The sequence below is a fragment of the Manis javanica genome, chromosome 17 (genome assembly GCF_040802235.1).
Source record: "Manis javanica isolate MJ-LG chromosome 17, MJ_LKY, whole genome shotgun sequence".
In the NCBI taxonomy this organism is placed as follows: Eukaryota; Metazoa; Chordata; class Mammalia; order Pholidota; family Manidae; genus Manis; species Manis javanica.
This window is the reverse complement of record NC_133172.1, coordinates 28,647,265-28,668,966: the sequence shown is the minus strand read 5'-3', so window position 1 is coordinate 28,668,966 and position 21,702 is coordinate 28,647,265. Positions and strand designations below refer to the sequence as shown.

Sequence of the window (21,702 nt, the reverse complement as noted above, 5' to 3'; positions counted from 1 at the left end):
GCTTTGTAACACAGAGAAGACAAGTAGTGATTCTACAACATCTTACTATGCTGATGGACAGTGACCTTAATGGGGTTTGTGGGCGGGATTTGGGGTAGGGGAGAGCATAGTAAACATAATGTTCTTCATGTAATTGTAGATTAATGATAACAAAATTAAAAAAAAAAGAATGAAATACTGTCATCTGCTACATCCTTTGGATAATAAACAACAATTCTGCTAAGTGAATTAAGTCGGACACAGTAAGACAAGTACTATATGATTCAGGTTTATGTGGAATCTGTTGAACAAACTAACAAACGAATAAACAAAAACCCAGAAACAGACTAATAATATAGAGAACAATCTGGAGGTTGCCAGAGGAGAAATGGGTTGGAGGAATAGGTGAAATAGGTGAAGGGAATGAAGAGGTACATATTTATGGTTATAAAATAAACAATCACAGGAATGAAAGGCACAGCATGGGGAATATAATGAATAATATTATAATAACCTGCTGTAATGACAGATATTAACTACATTATCATGGTGAGCATTTTTAATGTATGTAAATGTTTAGTCATCATGTTGTACACCTGAAACTATTATATTAACTATATGTCAATTAAAAAGAAGAAAAAAAACACAGGTTCTGGAATCAAACTGTATAGACTTGAACTAATTCCATTACTCACTATAGTATGTGTCTATAAGCAAGCAAATTAACCCTCATTAGTAATAATACCTGTTTGATAAGTGTTACTTTTAGGATTAAGTCAGTCAATATACGTAAAGTGATTAGAAATGTACCTGGTATATGGTAAATGCTCAATAAACATATTACCAAGAAAAAAGATATATGTACCCCTATGTTTACTGTAGCATTATTTACAGTAGCCAAGATATGGAAACAAACTAAGTGTCCATCAGAGGATAAATGGATAAAGAAATTCTGGTATATGCATAGATGTGTATACAATGGAAATATTACCTGGCCATAAAAGAGGAGTAAGATCTCACTATCTGTGTGATCTTAGAGTATTATGTTATGTGACCTTAGAGTATTATGTTATGTGAAATGAACCAAACAGAGAAAGTGGACACCATATGATTTCATTTAATGTGAAACCTTAAAAACAAAACAAAAAACAGAACAATAACAACAAAAACCCTCACAGATACAGAGAACAGAATGGTGGTTGCAAGAGGGGTAGGGAAATAGAGGGTGAGTGAAATGGGTCAAGGAGTTCAAGCGATATAAACCTCCAGTTATGAAATAAGTAAGTCATGGGAATGTAATGTACAATACAGTGACTTTAGTCAATAATATTTGTATTGCATATTTGAAAGTTGCTAAGAGAGTAAATATTAAAAGTTTCTTATAAAAATTTTTTTTAACTTTGCATGGTAAAGATAGTAACTAGACTTACTGCAGTAAGTCATTTTGCAGTGTACACAAACACTGAATCATTATGTATCAGATGGGAAGTTATATGCTAATTATATCTCAGTAAAAATAAATAAATGTTAATTTAGGAAAGATTCCACAATGCCAAGATAAACCTCAGAAATCTGTAAATTAACAAAACAAACTCTTATTTTAAATACCTCTATATTAATGAAATTTAACATGGAAAATTCATTGTTATCAGCAGACCATTTAAAAGATATTTACTACAAATAATGGGTAAAGGTCTAAAATCAACCAGTTTATATAAGCCATATTTAAAAGGGTTTCAATTCAAATGGAAAAATTTCCATCAAAGCAGAAAGAATAGCAATTGAAATGATTAATATTCTCTACCAATGCCTAGCACAATACCAAATAAAATTATTTTTACATAAGAATTTTTTAATTATTATTTTTAAATAAGATACATTATTTAAATGTATTTAGAAATATGAAAGTTTAAAATGGCATCCAATTAGGCACAGTTCTATTTCCTACACTCCATCATAAGCAAAGCCCATGATGTACACAGACCTCTAAGAGATGCTCTCCAGAGCTCTAGATTTCTTACCTACCAGAAGACATCATTTAATCATATCTGTAGCATCAAACTGGTCAAAATCTAAAAATACTACTCACTTTGAAATCACTCACCCACAGGATGGTCTCCTGTGCAAAACTTATTAAATATATTGGTTTTGCTTAAGGAGAGAGAATATAATAAGGCCGCTTACATTAAAATAGCAAAGTCTATGATCAAATACACACATACACACACAACAAAGAGCTACTTGAAACATGTCAAAATTTCCATCCTTGTATCATTAAGTGCTTATATTAAAACATTGACAATTAAAGGTCACTTTAAGTTTGGAAGTTTGGTCCCTTGACCTTAATTTTTGAAGAATTAGATTTGCACAACTGCCACAGTTATACAGATGAACAATCATGACAGAAACATATTTAAAAGAAAGAAAGTAAAAAAAGGATGAGACTGAAGTCATCCTAAATCAGAGGTTTAGATGTAAATTACCAAAAAGAAATTAAAATGAAAAAATAAGCTGCCCTACGCTGTTGCAGTTGTAGCTGCATTCATCCCACCAGTTCCTGGACTTGCCATTGGAATGAAGAAGGAGATCTCTGAGCTGGCCTGTGCATACAGTAAAACAACAAATTTGACTGGATCTATAGTGTCGGAACTCAACCAAGAATTAGGAGAAGTGCAAGTTTCAGTGCTGCAAAATCGTGTGACTATAGACTATCTACTGTTAAAAGAACATATGGGATGTGAACAGTTCCCAGAAATGTGTTGTTTTAATTTGTCTGATTTTTCTCAAACTATTCAAATTCAGTTAGACAATATCCATCATATCATTGATAAGTTCTCACAAATGCCTAGGGTACCTAACTGGTTTTCTTGGTTTCACTGGACATGGCTGGTAATTGTAGGTCTGCTTTGGTTATGTAGCTGTATTCCTATTATGTTAATGTGTGTATGCAATTTAATTAGTAGTTTAAAACCTATACATGCTTATGTTACTCTACAAGAAGATATGTCAAAGAAATAATCAATTTTCCCATGTTTTCTTCTGTCTCCTACTTCTATAGCTTTTCTTCTTCCTTCCTAATTACAACCCTTTAGTAGAATTCGTGCCTCATATTGAAAATTACCGAGTATCATAATTCTTCCAAGTGGTAAAGATACCTCAAGACAAATGCTGGGCATAGAAGCCACTGGGCATAAATCTGCAAAGAAGTAAAAAGCTAACCTTTTCAAAGAATATTGCTTCTCTCTCACTTACCAACTTTACATTTCCCTGTATGGCCCTGGAAGATGACTGGTTAGCCAAACACGGGTAAGATTCCTCAAGGGAGGAACAACCTAAGACAGGCACAGTCGCATGGGGGCCATCAGGTGAGAAATTGGGGGTCAACAGAGGTGAGGCTTAGAAACTCACCCCCCCTGTTTTGAGAGAAATCTTCTGCATTCATAGATGTTTTGTTGCCCTTGTCTAGCTTGGATTAATGCTTAGTCTATAGGCACACACCTGATCATCTACATTTGTCCTCTTACAGCACTAAATGATGTTTTCTACCTTTATCTTGCATCTACCTACCACTTCAGCATTTTATTTAAAAAAAATAATAATAATAATAAGGGAGAAATGTGGGATTCACATATTAATCAAGTATAAAACTCAAACAAATAATATCTAACTTGATTGTTTATAGTTCATGACGCGTGATCAAAACCGAAAGTTTCTGTGATATGACTGCCTTTGCACTGTTCACCATGTAAGAACTTACTCACTATGTAAGAACTTGTTCACCATGTAAGAACTTGTTCAGTATGCTTAAGAAGATTGGAGACTGTTGAGAATTAGGTTTGGGGTTGATTAATGATTGTGCATTGAGTCACCTGTACAGAATTTTATTGTTGTTAACAACCATTTGATCAATAAATATGAGAGATGCCCTCTAAAAAAAAAAAAAAAATTAGGCTCCTGGAATTATGAAACTATTGTGAGTGACATTGTAGGCCAAATTGTCAATGAAATTCTTTGCTTTAACTTTCCTTTTGCTTCTTTCAGACAATTTTTTCCCTCAAAATTTGTTGCTCTGAGAGAAGAAAAAGTGTGCTTTTAGATGTCTCAGCAGATTAAGTGATTTTAATAATAAATTCTTGTGTTAAAAAAAAAAAAAAAATAAGCTGCCCAATAAGCTGAAAACTCCATGGGAAAAATAGTCCACTGACTAAAGCCAGCAAGCGCCAAGGTCATCTTCTTGACATACTAATGGTTTATAATTATACTCAACTATCAGATATGTATGACCAACTTTAAAATGTTAATGTAAGCACATAAAAAAAAAAGAATTTAAATATTTAGAAAATTCTTCACTGGTTCAACTACTGGAAGAAGATAGAAATACAAGTTAAGCAACTGATATGAGTTGTTTTCAAAACATACCAGGAAGCAAACCCAGATGATGGACTGTCCAAGCTCAGCTGCCCTAACCTGTACCTGGTGCGTATCCTTACCAGAGTACCTTTACATTTTTGGCAATAACACTCAGGCTGTCAGCCAGATAACATCATGGCCATTCATCTCCATGACCAGAGCCTATACATTTGGAAAAAACTAATCTTGAGCTTTAAAACTTGAATCTTAAATGGCCAAAAAGGAAGGTGATAAAAATGGCATGGGGTTACTGATTTATTATTGCTTTATTATTAAATACAGTGATAAGCTTTTAGATTTTTTATAAAACAAATTAAAAACTAATGATGCATATTTTGAAAGACAACAAAGAACCCCTGAAACATTTAACATATCAGAACCTGAAAAATGGCCTATATCAATTGTACACTTAAGACTGTTCTCACTGCTGTTTCTAGAAGTCACTTAATGTACTATATCTGTTCACCTATAAAAGGCATCTCCCTCAAGAAATTTGTGAAATATGAACTAAAAGAAAAGAAAGTTATGGAGTCAATAAATTTTAAATGAAGTATAATTCCTTTTAAAGGAATAAGACGTAGTCGTAAGATTTTTGGCAAAAAGACTAATAAAGTCAGTAGAAAAATAAGGAACAAAAAGTAAAATAAATAAAAAACAGCAACTATTTTTTCATCCTTTTAAAACCACTTCTAATCAAGGCAGCAAAGGCCTAATATGACAAAAATGGAAACAAGTTTGAATTTATTTAAAAACACATCATAGAACACTACAATGAATTATCACAGAGCATATATCAAACTTTCAAAACCAAATATATAACATTCAGTTACCGTTTCCTGTTGTTTTCTGCTCAGAAATTTTAAAATATCTCCAAAATCATGAAAAACCTATCCTAATTGTGTACGTGTGTACAAATCAAAACAAAAAAGAATTTCCTATCTTCCATAAACCCAATACTTGTTAACAGCTAAATCAAATGTCCATACGTATCTTTCAGCCTGAACCAAGATATGGCAGCACTTTGTGCAGTTTTGCAGATTATTCCTCAAAAACAGAATAGCCAAATTGGTATTTTAAAATATGGACAGAGATCATCATGACACAAAAATAAAATAAAAAATAAAATACAGATGTAAGAATTTACTATGTATGTACACAGGAAATTTTTCTTTGTTAAACTGAGTCTCATTCTAAAAGTCAGTCTGTTAAATCAAAGACTATGTAATAAGTGGTAGATAAATTCTAATGCATAATAAAGGTGGCCATATTTTCTCAATCCAGACTAATGAAAGTCAGTATCTGTGCTTTTATGGTCATTCATTATCAACATGGATTGAGTACCCCATGTGGCCCGCACTTTGCACCGTTTAGATGTTAACAGAGACAGATAAGACATGGCTTCTGCCCATCAGCTGCTCCCTGCTTTCTCCCCACTCTCCATCCCATATTTTACATAGAAGCCAGAGGATCTTCACAAAATGTTACTCAGTCTTATCACTGCACTACTTCAAATTTTCAATGGCTTTCTCTTCCATTTATAATAAAATCCAAATATCTTCAAGGCTCCCAGTGCTCTGCCCATCCCAGCCACCCTTTCTCCCTTATTCCTGTCAAAAGCAATGCTTTGTCTTTTGGCCTTCTCAGTGCTCGTCAAAAGTCCAGCTCTGTCCCCAGGATACTAACGTAGAACTCTCCTCACCCCAGCTTCTCACGGGACTACTATTTCCTCCTTCAGGTCAAATGCTACTTCCAGAGAGATCTTGACTGAAGTCTCGCCCTAGTCCTGCAGGAGATGGGGAGCTGATGTTTGCTGTTAAGCAAGGGAGTAACAGGTCAGTTCTTTATTTTACAAAAATCACCTAGATAGTAAACTGTAGAATGGACTGGCTTGAGAGGTGGTACAATGGGAGGTGATGGCTATAGGTTATAGGTAGCAAAGTTAAATAGGAAACAACTGGAAGACTCCAGGAGAGAGAGAGACCACATGTATGCAAAAGCAATAATATCATCTCTAGCTTTGCCTGAAGTTCCATGATCCTATGAGCTAGACCAGTATCATATATTACAAATTTCCAATGACATCAACTCTGTTGAATAAACATTAATTTGAAATGAGTGACAGAAGAGAAGTGACCATCACAAAGATGCAAATAATAATCATTGCCATTAATTTCTGGAATACTAGGCACTATGCATGATGAAGAAGGGAAAGGCAACAATAGTTAGGAGCAGTGACACTGAGTGAATTTGTATCCTAGGTGTGTGAATTTATATTAAGTGTCTATTTCTCTATGTTTTGATTTTTTCAACAGAGAAAGTAACTACAGGATAGGACTGTTGGGAGATTTAAATGTAAAGGACTGAGAACACTACTTTTCACATACTAAGTAGTCAATAAAAATTAGGACATTAGAGAGGCAGGCAAAAGCCAGTGACTTGGGGTCATCCAAGGGAAGGGGCTGCGGATTTTTATGCTAACTGTAATGAAGGATCACAGGAAAGTGAAATGATTTGACTTATATTTTTAAAAGTCTTCTCACTTCTAGATGGAGAACAGATTGCAGTGAGGCAAGAATGTTAAGGCAGGAAACAGAAAACTACTATGTAAGTAGTTTAGACCAGAAATGAAAGTGGCGAGGAAGGTAGGAGTACAGCTGGAGAAAAACAGATTTTGGTATACATTTTTGAAGATAAGACTAGAAAGAATTTACAAATGAACTTAATAAAAATGGTGAAGTTAAGAGACATAACCTCTATATTTTTAGCTCAAGCAGCTGTTAGAATAATAGTTTAGTTTACTGAGATGGAGAAGATTAAGGAAGGCACATGTTTAGGGTGGGAATAGTAGTAGAAAATAAGAGTTTTGTTTTGGCCAGGTTTACACTTGAGATGCCCATCATATATCCATTTGGAAATATTCAGTAGATATCAGAAATTCTGGGAGCTCCTCTTACCCTTTCTCTGACTTCACAGAAGACTAAAGATAAAGAAAACAGCAAGAGGAAAATAGCTTTTAGGATGCACAATGTGTGTATTCTGTAACAATCTAAGCAGTGAGACAAGCCATTGTACTCTTTATGAAACCATTTCACTTATAAAATCTGAAGCATCATCTTTGCTGAGGATAATGACATAGAAAGAGAGTAAGCTTTAAGGTCAATGAGATTCATGCCAAGGGAGTTAAGCCATATCATATGGCCTCTATTTCCTGAATCTTCTAAGATTACAAAACAAGACCTAGTAAAAAGAGAGCAGAGCACCCAGAAGGATACAATTTACATATGCAACTGAAAATTCCAAACCTCTGAAGGGAATCCATTTCATACCCAATGTAAGACAAACATATCTTCTACCTATACGACAACATTATTATAAAATAATGACTGTACTCCCTGTTGTCTGACAAGTTTCCATGGAAACTGTCAAACAATTTCTTTAAACTTGTAATGATTACTGACAAAAACAAAATGGACTTAGAGTAAAATGAGAGCTAGGTTCTAGGTAATCTGATTCAAGCTAACTATTTCAGCATGTCGAGTTTTCTTACTCAAACGGCTACACAGAGGGTAGATGTCAAAATCACAGAAAGAGAGAAGCAACCATGCTGGATTTTGTGTAAGTCCTATTCTTTAATATCTATCATAATATAGTAAAAGACACATATTTTTAGGGAAGATAAGAACTGAATTCATTGGGCAGCTGCTAAATGTCAAGTGTTTTGCGCATAACATATCATTTAATCATCATGATACTCCCCTCCCTCCAGGTAAGTTTTATTACTCCTATTTTTACAGAGGAAACAACCAAGTCTCAAAGATGTAAGGTAACTTGCTCAACATCAAGAGGTAGTAAACAACAGGACCGGGATTAGAATCAGGGCTAGCCAACACAAAATGTGTACTCTTTCCTTAGGTTCTTAAAGGAGGTCACAACCACAAAAATCCAGAAGCCTCAAGCCTATGTTCTCTTTAAGCCAAAAAAACCTTTCTCTATTAGTTGACTGCTAAATTAGGCTGAAAACAAGGCTACTATTAATGCCTAAAAGAAGAGAGTATCAGACATGTAAAGTAAAAGGTTGAGTTTTGCCCAGAATATACAAATAAAACTTTATCAGGTACTGATAAGCCCATCAAATCAAATTAATCAAGGAAAATTAATCAATGAACCTAAAAAGAAGTAAGGAAAGGAAAAAAATCAAGTCACATGCTGAGAAACTCACTTAGATGCTGATAAACTTAGGGAGGCAAGATAAACTGATGACTGATTTTTAAGATGGAGTAATTTTTTAAATTATCACTTAAGAACAAAAGGTAAAATTCCAAGATATTTCTTACCTTGTCACAAAATGCCGTAACAATTACTACAAATAATTGAATGATAATGCCAAAGTGACTACTGCAGCTAACTGCTAATGTAATATATTCTATAGCTGTGGTTAGTCACAGGAGAAACTGAAGCAATCTGAGGTACTGGGTGCTGCACTCCTTCCCTAACAATTGGTTTATTTTGGTTGTGGAATTTGCCTATAAATTCACTCTCCTGTACATTTTACTCCATGGTTTTAAAGAAAACAGTGGCATCCAGATCTCTCTTTGTGTTTAAACAGTCATAACAAAATAAATTATATCCAACCACAGCACAGAATGACACATTAACAGTCAGAGCACAGCTCAAGCATGCACACACATAAATGCAGGACACATACTAAATTCAATAAGGAATAGAAACAAAGACAAAAATAGCAGAAACACACCCAGGAGGATTAAAATGAATAAAACGTCTAGGTACATTGGAAACCAATTTCCACAATCAAGATACTAGCTCTCACTTTGGTAGCATTAAATAGTTTCTAGGCAAAAGTACCAGGGAGCTCAGCTGTGACCCCAGAACAGGCTTTAAAATGACTGTTGAGTGAAATTACACCATAAAACACTCTCCTACAATGATAACATCCAAGGAACTCTAATACAGGAAAACAAATCATTTCTAACATGAATGCAGTATTTCTAAATCAGTAAGTAAACTATGAATGCAAACTATTCTGGTATTTTACCAGATAAAGGCTTTAAGTATTTCTTTAAGTCACTGCTAAGTTTTGGTCAGAGCACCAAAAATAGTGTAAATATTGAGTAATTTGTAAGGAATCAGTCTTTAAAATAGCTTAAAAAAGTGAAGTTTGGTATTTTTTTTGTTTCTTGGTGCATCCTATTTCAATTTAATAAACGTGCTAGAAAAGCTTGTATATGTTTTCAAACACTGTATACAATATTAAAGCACAGTTCTTAGGTCTGAAATTTTCAGGACTATTGATGTGTAAAAGCCTTCTTTAGCATTCTTTTTCCCCATAATGCTGAATGACTGGTAGTGCTGAAAACCTACGCCCTTCTTAGGAAAGCCAAGATGGACAACAGAGTCTGGTGCTTAGAAGAAAGAAAACACAGTTTAAGGATAAATGTCCTCTTGTTCTCCTAGTTCAAAGATTAAATCAGAAATCAATTGGCAATGCTACATATAATATTCTGTCATTTAGCGGATGACAACTGAAGACAAGGATCATTTTCATTCCTTTAAGTATAAGCTTTGTTTTCTCCTATTTGTGATTCTTCCAGAAGCTGTTTCCTATTTCTTCAAAATTTTCCTCCTCCATATTGCCAAAACAGGACTTGAAATATAAACAGTAATAAAGGGGGAACCACTTTTGAAAGGTTATAATAAAACCAAAAAGAAAGAGTTTTCACTCCCATCATTTGGGCTGGATCATCTCACCTTTACCTATTAATGAGTCCTGAGGCTTCTGCGTAAGGCACATTAGAAACAAGAGCAGCTTCTTGCCTAAAAGGCTTCTTCCAGAATGTTCACACAGACAACAAATTTTAAATGGCCCAAGGTGGGTCACAACTTACAGAAAAAAGCCCTAAAGGCATCAGTCTTCATTTCAGTTCCATGGCCACTTAACAAAGCCCTTTCCTTCTTCCGTAAGGCAAGACTGGACACATCCAAAGGTATGAGTTCCTAAAGGGAATCCATGTGTGGTTTTTCCCTGATGCATGTATCTTCTCAAAATTATTTCTGAAATCCTGGTCACTCATCTAGGGAGCAATTCCACAGCTTTCATCCAGCTTGCAAAAGGTCTCACCAAAGTGGCAGCAGTAAGAGCCACTGTACTGTCTCCTCCAGCCCTTATACCAGAGAACCATGGGATGGAAAACAAAGCGAATAGCCTTGAAACATTATAGTTTCAGGACCTGAGGCAAAATGCTTCACCTCTGTAGGCTTCACTTTCCTGTCAATGAAAATGTATATAAAAATACCTACTTCACAGGAGTTGAAGGGTAAATAGTTGGGATGTTAACCAAAAAATTCTAGTTTATAAGGGTTAGTTCCATTAGGCAAGAAGACAAAAATAATTTAAGAAGCTTTTTATGTACCCATTTGACAGTTGAGGCTCCTAGACACTGAGGAGCCATCCCTAGTCAAAACAGAGCAACTGTAAAGGCAGGAGGTCTACTTTGTACTTCTTAAGCCCCACACCCCACCACAGAGCACACTCAACATACAATGTAAACTTGAGCCTAACAGCAGCAGAAATGGTGTTCAGGCATGGGCCCACCAAAGAGGAAATAACACCAAAATGATATCGTATGTATGGTAACATCAACCTTCAGAAACAAAGGTATTTGAAATTACTAAGTGACCCTTTTCGGGTCTACACACTTACCAGACCTTAAGAAAGCTGGTGGAGAAGAGACGTCTGCATCAGGTGAGCTGGCCATTTCAAATTGTTGACTCTAATCATAAGTGTCGCAGGCTAAACTACAGCAATTTTCATACTGTTTAGTGAAGGTTAGAAGCAATCAGCATTAGATTAATTGAAAGCAGTGTGAGCAGTTATTAACATGATGCAGTGTGTAACAAAGGCAGTAATTGAGGTTCATTATAATTTTATTTTCTCTTATGACTTGAAAATTCGATTTTCTTGCTTTGATAAATTACATTTGCTTACATGGATTTGGCAGGAAATATGTAATATCCACTTATTAAACATTACATAAGAGTAGCATCCTCTATTGAGCAGTGAAGTGATTATGCTACAATGTAACAATGCTCATTACTCTGCAGTAGCTTCTAAGTTTCAAAGAAAGCTTGGTTTATACATTCTTTAAAAGTCACAAACAGAAGTAGGTTGGTTGTTTTTAATGACACAGGAAATCAATGATTCACTCAAGAAATTTTACAGATTACATGTTACCAGGATCTGAAACCTCAACTAATTAGGAGGAATGACTTCAAATGGTATCTCTTACTACTATGATGTAAACATACAGGAACACCAACATTTCCATTATGCACTTAACTACTTTGCACAGGAAACTAGATTTAAGTGACTCCATTTCACAACAGTTAAATAAAATTTGAAATTTTTTCCTCAGCTAAGAAAGAAGGCAGGTTGTCAAAGCTTGCTATTATGACATGCATTTCAGAGGAAATAAAGACTGGAGAAGAAAATAAACCATATGCTTTTTAAAGGAAAGGAAAAATGCTGTGAAATATATGATGAGGGCAGAGCTCACTCAGTTCCCTGTAAAAAAACTGGGGTTACTCTCTTTGATCAGATATTATCAGTCAATAACACTTTATATAGCTCAGATAGACACCTTGTTAGTGGTCAACTCAATAATTCAATACGACATAAAAATTTTAAGAAAAATTGTGAAAAAATATGTGACTATTCCAAGTAAATTTATTGACTCTAAAATGTAGTAAGGATTACTTGAAAATTTCTCTCATACTTTCGTGGTAGTTTTGCTATAATCCTAAGAAAATAAATGCAGAACTTTTTATTGTTAAATTTACAAACAGAATGAAATTAACCAAAGATGGGGTGAATTTCTCCTGTGAGATTTATGAACTCAAATATTTTTTCAAATTAAAATAAAAGGGGGGGTGGGGGAAGAGTGAACAACATCTAAGAACTTCGTAAGTGGGGAAAGTTCAACACATTAGCTGAGAAAAAAAATCTCAATATCAATGCATATGCAGAGTTAGTTTTCCTAGGGTTACGCCTTTCATGTTCTTAGATTAGCAACATGGACATTAGCATCTCCCAACATTAACAACAGAGTAATGACCATTCTTTAAAGGGTATGATTCCTAGTTGAAGATTTATTCCACCACCTTTCCTGTTTATAGACACTCTTTTATCTCAACATTATATACACAGTCGGCCAGAAATAAGATTAAGTTTCAATCCTGGCTCTCAAGAGTTCCTCAGCCACAACTGCTAACTTCAAAGCCGTGACTTTGCAATTTGAACAAGTCAGTTCAGGACACTTCAACTGTGAACTGCCTGCGCAGCGTCTTCTGACCTCGGAGGCCTTGGGTGTGGGAGGCATCACCAGAACTAAGCGTCCTGGGTCCACGTGAGAAGGAAGGGGGCCCCGCTTCCTTCTGAGCCCTAACTACTCAACGTGACCCCGTTAGTAGCCTAAGGTCCTGTTCTCCTCAATTTATGCCACGTAAATAACTGGCCTAGGGTTCAGTACTCGGTAGGAATGTAGAAGCGAAGTATGAAATAAGGCAACGGGCAGCCGCCGGGTTTCTAGGACCAGATCAGTCATATCTAAGAATCAACTTAACTGACTTTTGTGGAGAAACACACAGAGGAAGGACACACTCTCTTTCCCAGGAATGTGGCAGCTGCACGATAGTTCCAAGTAGGAAGATTCCGTGTGAAGTCGACAACACCACCTACTTTCTAAGGGGGAACACACATGAAGTAAAGCTGGGGCCACCACGTACTTGCTAGAGGACGAGGGGAGACATCAGGTGGAAGGCCAGTTCTACCTCTGTCTTTCTGAGGGGAAACTCGCGGGTACAGGGTTCGTTCCAGGACCCCCACCTGCCTCCCGCCCAAGGCGCTTGAAAGGGAGGACCACCCACGGCGCGAGGGAAGGGGGTGGCACCCCAGCCAGCCAAACCTGAGCGCTTGGCCCGGGCTCTTCGCTCCAAAACCTTCCAGCTCACTTCAGCCATGAGCCCCGTCGCCCTGACCGTCAGGCTGGGGACACCGCCTTGGCCACCGCCCCCGGGAACGCCTGTCAGCTCCGCCCGGCCAGCCCCGCCTCCCCCGCGCGACACTGTCGGGAAGCGCGCCGGCCGGAAGTGAGCGGGAGGGCGATCTTCAACCTGGCTCGGTGGCCTCCCAAGCGTCAGAGGGATAGCCCTAGGAGAGAGTGCGCGGGAAGCAGGCGACAGCCTGTACCAGCGTTGGGGCTGCGCGCTTTCCCTCTCTCTGTTGGCGGCACGGTGCTTTCCGGCTGCCGTCAAGCGCGGCATTGGGCCGGCGGGCGGGAGCCGCGGGGCTGCCATGGCGGCGGCGGGCCGACTGCCGAGCTCCTGGTTATTGCTGGCGCCTCTAATCGGGGGACTCGCGCTGCTGGGAGTCGGGCCGGTCCTCGTCCGGGCGCTGCACAACGTCACGGCCGAGCTCTTTGGGGCCGAGGCCTGGGGCACCCTGGCGGCCTTCGGAGACCTCAACTCCGACAAGCAGACGGACCTCTTCGTGCTGCGGGAAAGTCAGTGCTTGCCCGGTCCTCCCTCTGTCCGCTGCCCCTGTGCCCCTCCCAGTGTTCCCCACACCCCTGGCCCGGATGGCCAGTCCTCCTGCATTTCCCGGACCTTCCCTCCTAGCTCTGTCTCTTTCCCTTTATTCGGCACCCTTGATAGCTTGCCCATTTTCTTCTTTTCCAGGCCCTGGCCCGGCCACCCCACAGTTTGATCTATTCTCCCACCCCCCACAAAGCCCTGGGAACACCCCAGTGTTGTTTTTCCCTGAGAAGCTGCGGCCTTCACCCACTCACCCCTTTCTCCCCGTGGAATCACCTTCCTTTCCAAGCCCTTCCTGATTTCCCAGGAGTCTTTGTAGCTTACCTCTTGGTTCCTTCCCAAGGCCCCTTCTTCATTCTTTCTGCTTTACATCCTTTGATATTCCTTCCCCTATGATGAACTGGATAGATGCAACTTGACAGTTTCTTCTCTTGGGGGACTTCTGCCTGCCTCATTTACCTAATTCAACCTACTCCTCCCTTTGTCAGGGTCCCATATTTCTTTGAAGCTACTGTGCCCTCCCAGTGCCCTAAACACTACACAGCTCACACAAGCATTTTGCAGAAGCCACTGATAAAAACCCAGTGTCTCCTTGGGAAAGAATTCACAAATTGCAGATTCTTCTCCCTCCTGCACTGTGTAGTCTTTTATGTGCGCCTGACCCCTCCTCACTTCGGTCACCGCCCTAGTTTTCCAAATCTCTGTTTTCTTTGCCAACTTGAGGTTCTTGGGTATTCTCTCCCTTAACCATCACTTAAAACTTTTTTGTAAATTTTGATGCTGACAATGGGCATGAGAGGGTGTTAACATTCTTGAGTACCCACGGAAGCAGTTATTGTTTAAGGTCAAGCCCAGGAGGAAAGGTACTGAATCAGTTATACAGAGCTTTACTGACAGGATCCTAGCCCAGATTACTTGGGATCCTTAGCAGAACCCCAGAATCTCTTGCGGACACTAGATATGTTTCCTATCTTTGACTTCATGTATTACAAGAAGGGTGCATATTGCCAAACCTGTAGCTACTCCATCCAAACTGGATACAGAGACTTTCCTCTTAACTTTAAAGATGGCTTGTGTTTGATTAAACAATTTCACAAGTCTGTTCCAGTGAGCACTCCTTGAGCTACAAGAAAGCATCAACCTTAAGGATAATTCCTTAGGAGCTGCAAGAGGAGGGTCTTGGATGATTCAGCTTCTTCTGCTTAAATACATAATCACACCCTTGTAACTGTTCAGATACCTACAGTAGGAGTTCCTGTGTCCTTGGTGTTACGCATCTGGGTAATAAATTAAAACTCTTAAAAGGGGCTGTGTGTTGTTTTGGGGAAGACGAAGCTTGATATATATAGTATAGTTAGAAGGCATGTTCTTTAGGTGGTTCTTTGAAGTCTACCCATCTGACTCCTTGCTTAGAAGCCATTGGCTTCAATTTGTCATGACTAATTTCTGTGTTCATCTTCCCTGTTTCTCTTCTGCTTTGAACATTGAATTTGTGATATACTGTTAGGAATCCCCATTCCATCATACCAGTAGGACTAACCTTGAAAGGGTGGATGAACTGGAGTAAAATACCTGTTTTTTTGTTGAGAACAGTGCTCTGAAAGCTTCTTGTAATCACAGATGGGAGATCTTACCTGGAGGCATTTTTCTAATATTACATATTGACTTCTTTTAGGAAATGATTTAATCGTCTTTTTGGCAGACCAGAACGCACCCTATTTTAAACCCAAAGTAAAGATATCCTTGAAGTAAGTACAAATGTATTTGTTTCTTTAAAAACATTAGTTATTAGTGTAACAATGGATATGCAACAGCTACTTGGATTGTCTTTGAAATAACTTTTACTCAACTATAGTGCTGACACAAAACCATTAGTTTTTTGTAAGAGTAGCAAGTAATTTGTTAGGAAGAATAGTGAATATACCAACCTTTAAAAAGGATTTATTTTTTGAAAAATAAATTTGAGTGGATCTGGGTCTGTTCATGCATTAATAACCTTCATCTCTGACAACTCAAAATGCTCTCTTGAATGTGTTGAGGATTGTTCTTCATCCTCAGTGTGCCAGTTGAGCAGCTCACCCTCAGGCTCTTCAGGTCAGCTATGTTTTGTGGGAAGCGGTGGGGAGTCATTTGCACTGCAGAAACAGCTGTGTTCTAGATCGCTGTTCTAATTTATTTTTTTGTTTTTTGACCTGGTATGTGTTGATTTTCTAAGATTGATTTTGGAGGAATTTAGATCAATCTGAATTTTTTAAGCGTTCACATAATACTGTTTTTCTTTTATATGACTGGCATTGCATGAAACACAGGGGCCCCCCCATCAATAGTGAGCCAACCCAGTTTTGAAACTATGAGAAGCAATGATTGATTGCTCTCTGGTTCAAGGAGGAAGAGATCAGTCAGTGCAGGCCAAAGTGGCAGCTTCTAGAAAGTCATGGGACTTGAGCTTGACCTTAAGTAAAACTTAAGTGAGGGCTTTCAAATTTAGGGACACAGCACCAAGAAGAGATGGCAGCAAAAACAGCTTGTCATGAAGAGGAAGCAGAAAGATTTGACTGACAGAACTTTGGAGAGTTATGGTCTAGAAAAATGAGATCTGGGCAAACTAAGAACGTTCATAAATATCAAAAAGAATTCAACTCAATCTCGCGAGAAGTGAGGGGGATCATTCCAGGTCCTGTTTGAAGGATAGGTGAAGAAAATACTATTTTAGGTTGATTTATTTGTTAACCATGTGCAGGATGAATTGGTACATAGAAAGATCAGAGATTACTTAGAATACTTTAAAAAAATGTTTAATTCTCGATAAAGGCTAATGAATACTTAGACTCTACAATATTTAATTTAAATTCAGATATGTTAAAAAAATTACCTTGGTTTAGAATATTGAGAGGAAAGTTATAAATGGATAAACAGAAACTTATCCCTCTTGAGAAATGTTCCTGGGTACTAGATGTCAGCGTGCTTAGGGTAGGGAGAGAAAAGAAGTTGATAAATATTGTTTACAAAAAATGAACTGCATAGAAGTGATTTTTCTTTCATAAGATGAGAAATTAAAGAAATATATGGAGACACAAAGGACTAAATTTTTTTTAAATCCCAATTATTTTCTTTTGATTAGTGTACAAATCTGTTTTTCTTTGTTTTATATACTTTAAAATTTTAGAAACCCTTGTTTTTATTTAGAATATTTTTCAAGGTAAAAATAACTATCTTTTATCCTTTCCTTCCTGTTTCACCCTGTTCCTCTCTCAAGTACAGTCACTTTTAAAACTTTTTGCTATTTCTTCTGGAGTTTATTTCTGTATCTTAAAATAAGTTTTTACATTGTGATTTTTTTGAGTTATTGTCTTCATCTCTTGAATTTCTTTGTTAGTGTAGCATTTGTTTATTTTCCTTTCCAGAAGGTTTTCTCTTTCTATTGGCATAGATAAAGATTTAACATCTTTAAATTATCTCCATCATCTTGATATAGTTATATTTTTAGTCAAATCAGTAGTCATTGTTTACATTTTGACCACAAATTCTGTGTACTTATGAAACAAGCAGTATACAGCATTTCATTTCTTTACTGGAGTAAGATACTGTTTTTCTGAAATTAAATTGCATAGTTTTCTGTGTTATGTATCCTTAATTTCTTTGTAGATGTTCCATTATATCTGCCTTGTTCCTGTTGTACATTTTTGTTTTCCGCATTAAGTCTTCTACACCTACCCAGTCTAGATTAATTCTCTAGGCCTTTTGCAGAGTTGATTTGGGGACTTCCCCTTTGCTGTTCTTTATTGAATCCCTGTTTCTTTGGTCCTGTGCCATTTTGTTCTTAGCTTTTTCATTTACCGGAGTGTGTCCTTCAGGAAATTCCTGAGAAAGGATGCATGATATTTCCTTCCATGTCCAAAAACTTTCTACTCACTCTTAATATTTTAATTGGCTAATAGTCTTGTAGCTTCGTGGGGTGTTGTTTTAAAATCCAATGCTAGTCTGTCTCGTAATCCTTCAAATATGACTTGTTTTATTTTTAATTTGGAAGCTATTGGGGTCTCTTCTTTATTCCTCTTCAATTTCATGATGATGTGCCTTGGTGTAGATTATTTTTCATTTATTACACTGAGCATTAATTAGGTGGGCCACTTCAAGCTGGGAGCTTCTCTCTTTAGGGGCTTTTGAAATGTTCTTATGTTATCTCTTTGATAATTTTTTTGTTCTTTCAGGAATTCCTATCAGTTGATTATTGGACTGCTAGGCCCATCCTTTATTCCTTTATCTGATCTGTGTTTTGGTCATTTTGTTTTGTTTTATTTTCCTTTCCAGAAGGTTTTCTCAATTTTATCTTAAGCCCTCTATTAAATTTTTTCTGTTGGCTGTCATATTTTTTGTCTCTAGAAGATTTCTGTGTTCCTGTACTATTCTTTTCTCTTAACATGTTCTTTTTTTTCCAATGGACAAAATTTGTTCTCTTATGTTTTTAAGAGTGGTTTTGAAGTTTTCTTTTGTTCCCTCCATTATCTCTGTTTTCTTCAGGTTCCTTAATACTGTTTGTTTTGGCACTCTTTAATATTAATAATTTTCTTCAAATGCCAGAAGCATCTATTCATATTAAGAATTAAGGCACTAAAGAGCTAATTCAAAACTCTTAGCACAGTGAGACTTGTCCCTTGTCTTTTGCCCTGTGGGTATATTCCTGGGTGACTGGCATATAGGAATAGGGTACAGCTAGGGGCAAGGGTCAAACTGTTCCTTTTGTAGTCTTTCCATTAACTCACTATTTTTAGTTTAAAACCAAAACCTTGCTCTCTGATGTAACTTAAATCTGTATACCTGAAACTTCCCCAAAATAAACTATTTTGTTCTTACCTTGCTATGCGAGAGGGAGATGGTACCATCACTCACAATATAGACTTTAATTAAACCTGTTTTCAGCCTTGTGCTTCACTCTTATCTTCCACTATTTCTGATGACTTCAAATTCTGAGCCTCTCAGAGATTCTTCAGGGTAATAAGCTTTCCTCCTGGAGCCTTTTTCTCCAGACACTTTAGCTTAGTGTTTCCTTTCACTTTGCCTTGTAGTTTCCTTGCCCTGCTAAGTCAGTTAGCATCCCTCCATCTGCTCTCTCCTTTCATGATCTCTTTGTCTTTGAGGGCTATACATTTTTTTTTAATTCTTTCCATATCATTTTAGTGGGTTCTTTGAAAGAAGAGATAAGTGCATGTGTCAATCTAATATCTTTAAAAGTTCTGCCTCCTGTTTTTACAACCGTAAAGAAGGTGGGCAGTTGTAGGAATAAAAACCTGTTTGGGTTAAATGACTGTCTAATCCTTTGTTGTATATTCCTTTTTCATGGAATTATAATAAAGCAATTATTTGTTTTTCTTCACTAAGCTTAACCTTTTCAGTATTTCCCTCATTTTCACTTTAAATGAAACCTATGTATATGTATTTTTAGATTCTTGAAACCATTTAGAAAATAATTGTCTATAGTCTATTTGGTAGCTTGCTATCTTGCTATTTGTGCTAAATAAATTTAAATTGAATTTAAGGCCTATTTTTTGGTTGGGTCACTAAAACACCATTATAACAAGATTCAGGAATGTTTTGTTAAGTTTTCAAGGCTAATATAAATAATTTTAGAATTACTTCATTATCAAAAATGTAAAACTAAATATGTATGTTTTGATTGACTATTGCCAGTTTTGGTAAGAAGAACTTATTTTACATTGTCAATGTTGTATGGCTTCCAGGAATAAAATTATTATTTAGTTTTCACTATGTATGTCAAATATGCATTAAAATCCAAAATTAAATATTTTATAAATACTATCTTTTAACTGATTAAATGACAGTGATGTGCCTTATTATCATTTTAAAAATTATGAACCTCCATTTGTTACACACACCATCCAAATGTCTTGGTATCCTTGACAAAGGAACTAAGTAAAAGGAGTATATTAGCCAATGCTTGAACATAAAACTGAGCTTTTTCTTGAAATACTTAAGGTTTGTCTTGTTTCCTAAGACTACACTGTATTCCTCCTGAATTCTTTCATAAACCAAGGAGGCCTCCATATACAAGGAATGATAAGATGTTAAGATATTAAAGAAGAGAATGAAACTAACCAGTTCTATTGAAAATATTTTTGTATTGTACAAATATAGAGGTGCCCTTTTTCATTATTATTCAACTGCGTATCTTTCAGGAATCACAGTGCATTGATAACAGGTGTAGTCCCAGGAGATTATGATGGAGATTCACAGATGGATGTCCTTCTGACGTATCTTCCCAAAAATCATGCCAGCAGTGAATTAGGAGCTGTTATATTCTGGGGACAAAATCAAACATTAGGTGAATTTGTTTTAAGAGTTTTTAATATTTATCATTGGTTATTAAAAGAAAAAAATGCCTGGTATTCTTAGCTAACTACAACAAAATAGTGTTATGAAATCAGTTAAAAAATGCAGTTATTGAGTGTCAGTAATTGTCTGTAAAAACTTTTGTAAGTGTCAGTTTTCTGATATTTCAACCAGAATAGGTCTGGAGTTAGTTTCAGAGAATGAAGTCAACTCTTACTAGCTTAAGGAATAGAGAGATTTATTAAAGAGTTTTTATGTTTTATAGAATTAATGGGATGACTGAAGACTATGTTCAGTATGAACGTTCAGGAACAATCCTGACAGCTTTCAAGGAAGCTATTGGTGTTTTACTATCAGAAAGGGACCAGTTACACAACTGCTAGAATGGCACTGAGCCTGCTGTGGTTCTCACTGATGAAGTGGATGCTCTGCACCCTTCCTCTTCACACTCACAAATTCATTGATCGGTCACTGAGACAGAAATGGCAGAAGCACAACCTTCACCACACTCCTGCCTTCCAAAACTGACACTGTGTCTGCTTGGCAAGGCTTACATTTTACTCAGATGCAAGGGTATCTGAGAAATGCTATTATTCTTTTCTAGTCTCCCCAGTACAGGAGAGCACAAAAAGGTTGGAATAGAGGATGAGAGCCAGTCTACCATATCCACCCACAAACCTTCAAGACTTACCTGAAAAGCCAATAAAGTATACCTAAATACACAGCTTTGTTCATGGAGCCAGATTTCAATGTGGGAGGAATAAAGGGGATGCTGTTATGGTTTCTGTAACATTTGGGAACACAGGCAATAATCCCAATATTGCAAAGTCAGTCAGTCAATAGGAATCTACAGAAACAATGAAAAGCACTGCTTGTGTGGAAGCAGAGACACATTTTAAATCAGCTACTTTTGTGTATATTGGCTCCATTATATCAAAACCTTAATTGTCAACTGCTCTGGTGCTAAATTGTATTTAAAGAAGAACCATGTGAGAGGTTTTTAGGTTGAAAACTCAAAAAGAATTTATTGTAATGCTGGTCTTTGCTATAGAGTGAACTCTCCCAGTATTTTGTCTTTACAAACTTCATGTCCATTTCAGTTAATTTATAGTATCTTGTTAATGGTAATAGTTGGAATTAATTGAAGATGAATCTTGAAAAGAGTAAAGAATATTTTTCCCTAAGTGGAAATCAAAAGTAAAAAAATACCTGCTAATTTATATATTTTCTTTCTTTACAGATCCTAATAATATGACCATACTCAATAGAACTTTTCAAGATGAGCCACTAATTATGGAGTATGTATGTGCTAACTCTGCTGTGAATGATTTTTAACATAATTTTTTCATAATCTACTTT

At 36.8% G+C, this 21,702-nt stretch overlaps 2 protein-coding genes across 5 annotated transcripts in view; one reads left to right on the top strand and one right to left on the bottom strand.

Annotated features, from left to right (window-relative positions):
* The window catches only part of PHKB (phosphorylase kinase regulatory subunit beta), a 337,121-nt gene extending 323,370 nt beyond the window's left edge, over positions 1–13,751 (bottom strand). For 2 of the 4 annotated variants that reach the window (XM_036996511.2, XM_036996510.2), the window contains exon 1: positions 13,368–13,751. In XM_036996511.2, coding sequence (XP_036852406.2) covers positions 13,368–13,725 — 358 coding nt within the window. In that variant the 5' untranslated portion in view covers positions 13,726–13,751. Of the gene's footprint in view, positions 1–11,107; positions 11,220–13,030; positions 13,145–13,367 lie in introns of all 4 variants that reach the window. The other 2 variants (XM_036996513.2, XM_036996512.2) reach the window with 2 other exon arrangements.
* The window catches only part of ITFG1 (integrin alpha FG-GAP repeat containing 1), a 321,361-nt gene continuing 313,277 nt past the window's right edge, over positions 13,619–21,702 (top strand). Inside the window, exons 1-4 of the mRNA XM_036996514.2 lie at positions 13,619–13,964; positions 15,671–15,743; positions 20,190–20,335; positions 21,584–21,641. Coding sequence (XP_036852409.1) covers positions 13,757–13,964; positions 15,671–15,743; positions 20,190–20,335; positions 21,584–21,641 — 485 coding nt within the window. The 5' untranslated portion in view covers positions 13,619–13,756. The remainder of the gene's footprint in view (positions 13,965–15,670; positions 15,744–20,189; positions 20,336–21,583; positions 21,642–21,702) is intronic.